Source organism: Clinocottus analis, unplaced genomic scaffold (assembly GCF_023055335.1).
Source record: "Clinocottus analis isolate CAN_PGR_092001 unplaced genomic scaffold, fCliAna1.0.p SCAF_48, whole genome shotgun sequence".
Classification (NCBI taxonomy): domain Eukaryota; kingdom Metazoa; phylum Chordata; class Actinopteri; order Perciformes; family Cottidae; genus Clinocottus; species Clinocottus analis.
In genome coordinates, this window is record NW_027176205.1 from 704347 (window position 1) to 715010 (window position 10664).

General features: G+C 45.9%; 2 protein-coding genes across 2 annotated transcripts in view; one reads left to right on the top strand and one right to left on the bottom strand.

Annotated features, from left to right (window-relative positions):
* Nucleotides 1-5217, top strand: part of LOC137802045 (cytohesin-4-like) — an 11096-nt gene extending 5879 nt beyond the window's left edge. The window contains exons 5-13 of the mRNA XM_068599567.1: nucleotides 1-84; nucleotides 259-339; nucleotides 794-906; nucleotides 1172-1320; nucleotides 2605-2716; nucleotides 3095-3171; nucleotides 3684-3755; nucleotides 3884-4038; nucleotides 4743-5217. The exon at nucleotides 1-84 is cut by the window's left edge and continues 35 nt beyond it. Of these exons, the coding sequence (XP_068455668.1) occupies nucleotides 1-84; nucleotides 259-339; nucleotides 794-906; nucleotides 1172-1320; nucleotides 2605-2716; nucleotides 3095-3171; nucleotides 3684-3755; nucleotides 3884-4038; nucleotides 4743-4824 (925 nt within the window). The 3' untranslated portion in view covers nucleotides 4825-5217. The remainder of the gene's footprint in view (nucleotides 85-258; nucleotides 340-793; nucleotides 907-1171; nucleotides 1321-2604; nucleotides 2717-3094; nucleotides 3172-3683; nucleotides 3756-3883; nucleotides 4039-4742) is intronic.
* A 1272-nt stretch (nucleotides 5218-6489) lies between these two features.
* Nucleotides 6490-10011, bottom strand: LOC137802008 (protein FAM83F-like; the record flags this gene model as incomplete). The annotated part of the gene is made up of 4 exons (XM_068599504.1): nucleotides 6490-7268; nucleotides 7782-8524; nucleotides 9051-9172; nucleotides 9844-10011. Coding segments are annotated over 4 exons (1077 nt in total), but the record flags the coding sequence as incomplete, so codon positions are not given.
* Nucleotides 10012-10664: the final 653 nt, after the last annotated feature.

The window sequence follows — 10664 nt, forward strand, 5'->3', positions numbered from 1 at the left end:
TGGAAGTGCTCAGTCCATCGCAGAGTTCCTCTACAAGGAGGAGGGACTCAACAAAACAGCTATTGGAGAATTTCTTGGAGAAAGGTGAGGAAGAGGAGGAGGAGGAAGAGGAGATAAGCAAAAGGGGGAAAGAGAATAAACGGGTCGCTAAAGCAAGAAGAAGAGATTGATAATGGGACGAAAGAAAGGAAAGAATGAGAGTGATGAAGAGGAGGAGGGTCCACCAGAGGGAGATGAAGATGTTCCTCTGCTCCACAGGGAGGAGCTCCACCTCCAGACGCTGAAGGCCTTCGTGGAGCTGCACGAGTTCTCCGACCTCAACCTGGTCCAGGCCCTCAGGTCAGATCCCTCTTCATCATCACCACCACCATCATCGTCATCCTCACTCAGACTGAACAGAAACAATACTTTGTTACCTTATTACGTTACTGTGTTACTGTGTTCTGTTACTGTGTTCTGTTACTTTGTTTCTTTGTTCCGTTACTTTGTTCTGTTACTTTGTTCTGTTACTTTGTTCTGTTACTTTGTTCTGTTACTTTGTTTCTTTGTTCCGTTACTGTGTTCCGTTACTTTGTTCTGTTACTTTGTTCCGTTACTTTGTTCCGTTACTTTGTTTCTTTGTTCCGTTACTGTGTTCCGTTACTTTGTTTCTTTGTTCCGTTACTGTGTTCCGTCGCGTTCTCCGTTGTTCTCCGTGTGCGTGACGCGTCCTGAGAGCGTTCCAGATGTTTGGTCTGACTCAGTGTGCAGTAACCATGCAGAGGTTCACGTTGCCGTGGTGATCCTGTGACAGACAGTTCCTGTGGAGCTTCCGTCTGCCCGGCGAGGCCCAGAAGATCGACCGCATGATGGAGGCCTTCGCCACGCGCTACTGCGACTGCAACGCCGACGTCTTCCAGTCCACCGGTGAGCGCTGAACACACCTCACTTCCTCTCTGGGCCGTGTGTGTGTGTGTGTGTGTGTGTGTGTGTGTGTGTGTGTTTTAATGGCTACGTCTCTGTTTGCCTCTCTGACTTTCACTTCTTTTTTCTTTCCAGATCTGTCTCTCTTCACCGATTCTGTATCCGTCACAATCGATACGACGACCATTATGTAGCTGTCTTTAACTCTTTGTGTGTGTGTGTGTGTGTGTGTGTGTGTGTGTGTGTGTGTCCTCCTCTGTCACACCAGACACCTGCTACATCCTGTCCTTTGCCATCATCATGCTGAACACCAGCCTCCACAACCCCAACGTGAAGGACAAGACCCCTCTGGAGCGCTTCGTCTCCATGAACCGAGGCATCAACAACGGGGAGGATCTGCCCGGCGACCTGCTGTCGGTGAGAAGGAACATCCACCCAATCATGACACGATCATGACGCGATCATGACGCGATCATGACGCGATCACGACGCGATCACGACGCGATCACGACGCGATCACGACGCGATCACGACGCGATCACGACGCGATCACGACGCGATCACGTCGCGATCACGACGCGATCACGACGCGATCACGACGCGATCATGACACGATCACGACACGATCCTGACACGATCACGACACGATCCTGACACGATCATGTACAGGTTCACGTTCAGTGCGTGGAGCCTGTCCAAAACAAGACGTCAGGCGCACACGTCGACTTCCACAAATAATGTTGTCATTGTTCGTTTCTTGAAATCACGTTGAAGGTTTTTAACAAAACTATAGTTTTATGTCAGTTTCACGCTGTCAGAAACACAAGATGAGGTTTATGTTGTGACATGATGAGTTAAAGCAACAAAATCACGTAACAAAGTAACAAAGTAACAAGGTAACAAAGTAAGAAAGTAACAAGGTAACAAAGTAACAAAGTAACAAAGTAAGAAAGTAACGTAAAAAAGTTCTGTAAGGTAACACAGTAACGGTAAAAAAATACATTTAAAATGTATCAAAAGATGAATGTAAAACTACATAAAACGTGATACTTTCTCTGCTTGAAAGTATAATTTCACTATCTTTCCATCACCACCTCACCCGGAATATATATATATATATATATATATCTATATCTATCTATCTATCTATCTATCTATCTATCGATCGATCGATCGATCGATCGATCGATCGATCTATATCTATATATCTATATCTATATCTATATAGATATAGATATATCTATATAGATATAGATATAGATATATCTATATATCTATATCTATATCTATATAGATATAGATATATCTATATCTATATAGATATAGATATAGATACATATAGATCCCTCTGCAGTCCAGTCAGCGGCTAGACGCTCGTTGTCTGGACGTGTTGAGGTGTGTTGAGGTGTGTTGAGGCGTGTTGAGGCGTGTTGAGGCGTGTTGAGGCGTGTTGAGGCGTGTTGAGGCGTGTTGAGGCGTGTTGAGGCGTGTTGAGGCGTGTTGAGGCGTGTTGAGGCGTGTTGAGGCGTGTTGAGGCGTGTTGAGATGTGTTGAGGCGTGTTGAGGCGTGTTGAGGCGTGTTGAGGTGTGTTGAGCCGTGTTGAGGTGTGTAAAGTTTGCGTTTGCTTTCCTGTGGTGGTGGTTCAGGCTTCAGCTCGCTGTCTTTCTTCTGTTCACTCATCTGACTGCGTTTCTTCTCAGAAACTGTACGAGAGCATTCGCAGTGAGCCTTTCAAAATCCCAGAGGACGACGGGAACGACCTGACTCACACCTTCTTCAACCCCGACCGGGAAGGATGGCTCCTGAAACTTGGTACAAATAAATGCCTCTCTGAGGTTGCCTGTGTCTGTTTGGCTCATTGTGAGTCACTCAGGTTTTCTAAAATAGTTTATCAAGCTCAACATCTGTAAACCACATGAGAGGAGGTGTACGCCTGCACCAGCGTCTCTCACGGAGCTGCGAGACCGACAACAGGAAAGTACAGAGGAAGCAGTCAGAAAATGACCCAATGACGTAGTCTACCTGCTGTGTTGCAGAAGTTTAACTTCTCACACATGACCACAGAATGTCTGTTTGGTCATCTTGCTGTCAAGTTACACAATCCCCCCTCAGTTTCTACTGACAACTGACAGCACAACAACAACAAAGTGCATGAACACATCTTCATTGTGTGCTTTCTCTGTACCTCAGGAGGTCGGGTCAAGACGTGGAAGAGGCGATGGTTCATCCTGACCGACAACTGCCTCTACTACTTTGAGTTCACCACCGTGAGGCTCCCGTTGGACGCGCTGTCCGTCTGAAAGTCTTTCCAGCAGACTGTCCTCCATCTCCTCCCTCTTTACAGACACATTTATGGAGGGCAGAGGATCTTTAGGGGCGATAGCAGCTCAACAATACATAACATGCTCTAGTTTACACCTTCTAAAAGCTTCTAAAAGCTTCTAAAAGCTGGGTACCTGACTTTGAGATGCTCAAAAGTGTGTCAAGTTGTGCTAGATCATGAATTATGAATTGATTAATTCATTCAAATATATTGTGAGTGTGAAGGAGCTTCAAAGTACATGAAGGTCATTCCCATGCCCTAATTTGTCTCATAAGAGGTTGCAGGACTTTTTGGGCTGATATCACTTTTACACAGATTTGTTGCTGAATTTAAAAATTGAAAATGATTCTCTCCCTTGAGACACAAATTACTTCCAAACATCCAGATTAAGACACTGAGATCTTAGGGAACAAGAAAGAAATGGTCTTGACCCGCCTCTTGTCCATCCGTCTGCAGGATAAAGAGCCCCGAGGCATCATCCCTCTGGAGAACCTGTGCGTGAGAGAAGTGCCATATCCTCGCAAACCGGTACGACATCGTCAGCCGACGCGTGGCCCAGCTCTGTTGCATCGTTTCTGAACGCGGTGGACCTCGAGTCAGGTCGACAGGTTTGAGGATTCTTAGATTAATCGCTGCATTTCTCCGGTGTGGTCCAGTACTGTCTGGAGCTGTACAACCCCAACAGCAGAGGGCAGAAGATCAAGGCGTGTAAAACGGAGACGGACGGCCGGGTGGTGGAGGGGAAGCACCAGTCCTACACCATCTGTGCTGCCGGCGCGGAGGAGAGAGACTCCTGGATCGAGGCCATCAGGTCAGACCGCACAACAAACAGCAACATAACGCCACACAAGCAGACACAGTCGGAGACATTGAAGCAGACTCGTGTGCCAGGAACATCTGTGCTGCCCTTGTTGAGCCTGAAGTGACCCCAACGTGTGGACCAAAGAACCAGTCCATAGCTCCGTCACTAGGCCGGACGACCGGTTGTTATTCAAATGTTTTTTACTCTTATGTGCGGTCTCTGTGTGGGCGGAAGAGGTGCTTGTTTGAATTTGTATCATGTTTTATTGACGATTCCCCAATTTTTCACCCGATTTTAAGCCTTTTTTCAGGGTCCTACATGATACCTGTTTATAGTTTTATAGGCTAAAATAACGGAAGAGCACTTCAACTTGCCTTGTATTGTTGTATTTAAATATATTTTGATGAGAAGTACATTCATCAGGTGCATTATATGGGGTGAAATATACCGACAATAGTGATAATGTGACTATTTATAACGTTAGTCTTCTAAGGTTCAAGAGCTAAAAAGATCGGCCTACATTTAGTTTTTGTGGTGAGGCCGAGCGTCCTCACAATGCAGAAGTGTCCCCGCTATTTGGTGTGCAATCGGTCCTCATGACGACAGTGTGATAAACACACACACACACACACACACACACAGACACACACACACACACACACAGACACACACACACACTAACGAAGCTGCCTCTCTTCTTTTACTTCCGACAGGGCGAGCATCACCAAGGACCCGTTCTACGACCTGGTCTCGGTCCGTAAGAAGAAGGTGATCAACCAAGCTCCTCAGGACTGAGCGGTGTGGCGCCCCCTCAGGACATTTAAAGCACTGCAGCACAGTGGTGCTGACGTTGTATGAAACACCAGCGGGCGAGGCCTCTGCAGGCCTGAGGCATCCGGGCGTCCGGGCTAAAAGAGAGACTTCTCTTTCCACTTCTCTTTTTCACGGGCTGAGCTCAACGGGGTCAGAGGGGAAAACCATGACTCACTTTTGTCGCTTCACACTTTCAGCGCCAAACTAACAAAGCCACAAGAACGCGTCCATGTTTAATTATCTGCCGACGAGAAGTCGATTTTCTTTGGGTTTGACGTCTGACCCGCTTTACTTTAGTTTCCAGGATCAGGAAGACAAATCAAGCGCTCGGCGTCCCGGCAGAGGTTCTGTACGCAACAGCAGCAAAAAGAGGAAGTCGAGTCTCAGCTTCCTCATAGATCTCACACGGACTGAGGGCAGCGAACACTCCGCCTCCCTACTTTAGGGCTCCATTTTGTACATACAGATATATTTCATCACATTGAACCATATCGAGTCATATTGCCACGTGTGCACTGTAATATATGAAAGACATGTTTCAGCTCTACCTTATGTTTATGTTCCTTTGAATTATTTAATTAAAAACAGAGTTCTACAGCTTGTTGACGCCTGAGAATGAATCCTGTTTCTGGTGAAAGCAACAAAATGACAGCTGCGTTTCTGCATCAACGCTTTCTGAAACCATCAGACCACACACTGCTTTCTCATTTGTACTGTGTGTGTGTGTGTGTGTGTGTGTGTGTGTGTGTGTGTGTGTGTGTGTGTGTGTTTATATGCTCATGTGCCTCTTTAAGGGTGAAACTCCTAAACCTCTTTGTGGTTCAGAAACCATACTTTTATACATTTACTGCAATAAGGAGGTATGAAGAGCTTCCTCCGGTCGTCTTCATGAGATCAATAATCATGAAGAGTAGACGTGTTGTTCTCGATGTCGCTTATTTTGGTTTAAACCTAAACTTTGGTTGGAAAGGTAAACACATTTTAGACATCTAGTTCCTGTCAAACTATTGTATTTCAGAGTGAAACAGGTCCAGACCACATTGGAAAAAAATTCTATCAAATGTTAATAAAACTATATATATATATATATATATATATATATATATATATATATATATATATATATATATATATAAATAATCTTCTTCCTCCAGACCGTCTTGGACTAAAGATCTCATCTGAAGTATTTACTGTAAACTTATTGGTTTAATTTCAGCATTCAGCTTGACGACGAAAACAGGAAATAACAAATCTTCGTGCCACTAAAACTAGTCTAGAAACTAGTTAACGCCTCTTCCTGCTGCAGCTCTGACTTCCTGTTTCAGTGTTGCACCACATCCCCCTGAGTTTCCACCAGCTCTGTGGTTCCTCTCTGAGAGAGAGAGAGAGAGAGAGAGAGAGAGAGAGAGAGAGAGAGAGAGAGAGAGAGAGAGAGAGAGAGAGAGAGAGAGAGAGGGAGAGAGAGAGAGAGAGAGAGAGAGAGAGAGAGGCAGCTAGCGGCTGGTTCGCGCAGCGCCTTCATCCGGCTTCCACCTTTTAAACGTTGCAGTGCTGCCGAGTCTCACCAGCAGGTGGCGCCACCACCGAGGCCATGCATCCAGTTTGAAACAAAACAAAGTTAGAATTTCAATGAAGAGAACAGAGGTGTAAATCTGACAGTTTCCTGCAGGCTTTTATAAAAAATAAAAAAACATGTGTTGAACACACCGTAGAGGTGATACCCACAACGTCAACGTGTGTCAAAAGGACATTGAAATAAACACTTTGCATTATTATTGCACTGCCAAGAGAGCAGAACAGTATTGCACACGCGTGACGCTGGACGATTGTAAAACCTTCCTCTGGTTTAGTGGGTATAGAAGATCATTACAGGAAATAAAAGAAAAAGAAAATGTAGCTGTGATAATACAAAATAAAGGTTTAATAAAGCTTTTTTACTTTTAATCTCATAATTCTGACTTTCTGTATTATCACAGCTACATTTTTATTTAATTTTTGCTTCCACAGGTTGGAGAGTCGTCGGGGAAAAGCCTCATAAAGTCCTTTCAGAGAGGCTCTGACCCACCTGTGATCTTTAGAACCTCAGACCAGTGCTTCCTTTAGATTCTCTGGCTCCCTGAACACAACCTCTGTTTGCAGAAGTAAAACCAAAAAGAAACAAGCGCGACCAACTCCATCACGAGCGACGATCTCATTGAGCCTCTCTGCCCCCCAAAGCGTACCGATCAGACATTTTAAAATTCTCGCACTAAACACATTAAAACTACACGAGAACTGTACATTCATTTGGTCTTTTTTCCCTCCAAGGCGCTGGAAAGGTAGTGGAAAGGTGAGCGGGAAGGAAGTCGCTCTTTCGGGCCGGAGTCCACTCCGTGGATCACCTCAGGACACGCAGCATTCTTTAGCCTGACGACGACCTTTAACACCTTTGAGAAGAGAAACAACAGTGATGTCATCAGAGGGAGAGATCGGTGAGAAGAACGAGGTCATTGTGAGGAATTCATCGGTCAGCATCCATAGAGGATGCCTGCAGGCATGTTATATTATATATTCCATACAGAACACCGGAGAACTTTCTTTTGTGATCTCTAGTTTTTCCCAAATTGCCGCCATTTTGCAAGCTAGTTCCGGCTAACGTTACACTCTGAGCTCGCTCTCGTCATCGTGGCAGGATGACGAGAGCGAGTGACGAGTTGTTTCTCCTCAGCAGAGTGAATCTGAGAAAAATGTTCAGGCGATGTCGGTGCCGATAACCAATCCAGCATTTAAGGCATACCGGAGGATCGCCGAAAAGACAACTTCTGACCCACTGTTGCAAATGTCTACAGATTATGATTGAGCCGAGGAGGATTTCTTTCTACATTAGAGACAACATCATCATTTCCTCCTGCAGATTGTCTTGTGAGTTGTGGTAGTGAACCACTGTTTTCCTGACTTACCCTCCTTGTCCTGAGCCTTGTTGATAGTTTGCTCGGAGTCCGCCCTCAGGCCCAGTTTCGGTGGCTTCTTAATCCTCCATTTGGGTGGAGATTTCACGACAACCTCAAAGTTGTCCTCGTCCTCTTCGGCCCTGTCGGTTTCTCTCGGTGAAGCGGGCGCACCGCTGCCCTCCATGCTGTCCAAAATTTCCTTGCTGCTAGGTTTCTTGGAGAACTTCTGCCTCCACCCGACCCGCCCCTTCTTGTCCTGCGTGACTCTGTTGGGCTTCTTGAAGCTTTCGCCCAGGTCGTCCGAGGGCAGTGGACTCATCCGGTCCTCCCTTAGACTGCTGGCCACCCGCGGCCTCCCCGGGTCCACCTCCCCGGGAACCTCAGCCAGAGCCGACGCCCTGGTGGGTCCCGGCCCCTGCAGGGACCCCGGCGGACGCGGCAGGGTCCCGAACGCCAGTGAGTACTTGGGGTTGTAGTATTTGTGCGCCGGCACCTGGATGGCGGCGTTGCGTGAATCCCCGAGGCTCACCTGGAAGCGGGACGTGGTCGCCGGTAGAGGCGGCCGCAAGCTGCCCACCCGGGAGCGCAGCGGCGCCGCGGCGGCAGGCGGGCTGACGTGGAACTCCTTGTAGAGGTCCAGCTCCTCAGAGACGGCGTAGAGCTCGCGGAAGTCGCGGTCGAAGAAGTCGACCACCTGCCCCGTCATCACGGTGATCATGTTGCGGTCCATGCGGGACGTGGACCAGGAAAAACTGGGACGGAGAACAAGTTCAGCAAGAGTTCACTGGATCCTGCGAGTCATTTACAGCAAGGTCAATATATGGAAAACACAAGAGCAACGAGACATGCGGACGATGGGAGTTCCAGGCATTGAAGGGTCATTCCAGTTCATTACTAGCTTTGAATGTTGATTTTTTTTGTGTCATTGTCCGTAGGCCATATCTTTTTAACCACAACATATCACCTCAATTATTGATGGACGTGGATGAATAATAATGACTTTGAATGAACTCCAACGCCACCAAACCTTTGAATTTGTTCAAAACGTTGGTTTCTTACATTGTGTGACGTTCTTGCTTCAACTACTTGATCACATTTACCAACTTTTGGAGCTTGTGCTTGTTTTTATTGGGAAAGAGTTGGAAACACTGGGCTGGTTTTTAGGTTGTATCAGTACAATAATCCAGGGTACTGTTTGCTAGTTTCTTAAGACAAACAAACACACATTTTATTCACAAGTAGAGGAAACAGACGCTGCATAAAAGGATGAGACCTCACCTGTACGAACCAAACACGACTTTGTCCCCGTCGACCAGCATGTACTTGTTACAGAGTGAACCGGGAAGTCTGCCGAAGGACAAACCGAAGCCAGTTCCCTCAAGAGTTCTGGTTCTGATGTTCTGCGTGACAAAGGCTCACAGTCAGACCAGGTGACAGGACGACGCCACCGTCAGCATGATACCAACTACCAACTACGTTACTGATGATAGTTTATGTTGAATGTGACAATGTCAGGAACCATTTCCATAAAAATACGGTAATTGTTTGCTTAACAAGTCCTGATGTCTAACGAAGCCAAAGCTTCATGTGTTAAAGCTGCATTCTCTCTCCTGACCACCAGGGGGCGGCTCCTCTGGTGAGTACGTCCACTTCTTATATTTTATACACAGACATTAGCTGACCAATAGAGTTCAAGCTACGTTTTACTCAACTTTAAACAAGGCTGAAATATGTAGCTTTAGTGAACAGTGAAGTTACTCTTAAGCAGAACTTTTAGACTCTAACCTTTTCTTTACTTCCTTGTTCCTTGTGGCATGTCATTAATTTCTGGTATCTTTCCGGATTCAGCTCTTTCATGTGGCTTTGGCTCCCAGACTAGCTCCTGAGTTTAGAGCATCAAGTGTACAAACTGCTTGATCGACATTCTTCTGTCGGCCCTCTTTGACTAAAGTATTTGCTCGGGTTGAAACGCTGTGCGTCGTGAAAGTATTCACATCACGCTCAGTACGGAACAATAAATCAATAAATCTCTGCTAAACTCATCCCCCATTTTGTCAAAGTACCGTCTTACCCGAAGGTGCTGCGAGCCCATCTTCAGCCGGGAGCAGATGTCCAGGAAGTGCGGCACGCCCTGGTGATCCAGCAGGACGTAGACGGGCACGGAGCGCCGGGAGGCCGCGTCCATCAGGTCCTGCAGGATCTGGACGTCCGTGAGCATGTCCATCACGATGGCGATCGCCTGCAAGAGGACCGGCAGCAGAAACTCATATTCATACGCTGCTCCGTGAACAGCTGACCCCAAAAACACCAGCCTCTGCTGACCTCTTCAAGCATATCAAAAAAACACATCTATTCCACCACGCGCATATATATATATATATATATATATATATATATATATATATATATATATATATATATAAATAAATAAATAAATATATATATATATGAGAAATATAAAATGTCTAATTAGGCAGTGAACAAAGAAGCCAGCAGCTTTGTGAGTCCACATGAGCGGCTCAGGAACGTCTGAGGGAGGACGACTACAAAGAGTTAAAGCTCAACAACAGAGAGTTAAAGTTGAGTACAGAGAGTTAAAGGATGACTACAGAGAGTTAAAGTTGAGTACAGAGAGTTAAAGTTGAGTACAGAGAGTTAAAGTTGACTACAGAGAGTTAAAGTTGACTACAGAGAGTTAAAGTTGAGTACAGAGAGTTAAAGTTGACTACAAAGAGTTAAAGCTCAACAACAGAGAGTTAAAGTTGAGTACAGAGAGTTAAAGTTGACTACAGAGAGTTAAAGTTGAGTACAGAGAGTTAAAGTTGACTACAGAGAGTTAAAGTTGAGTACAGAGAGTTAAAGTTGAGTACAGAGAGTTAAAGTTGAGTACAG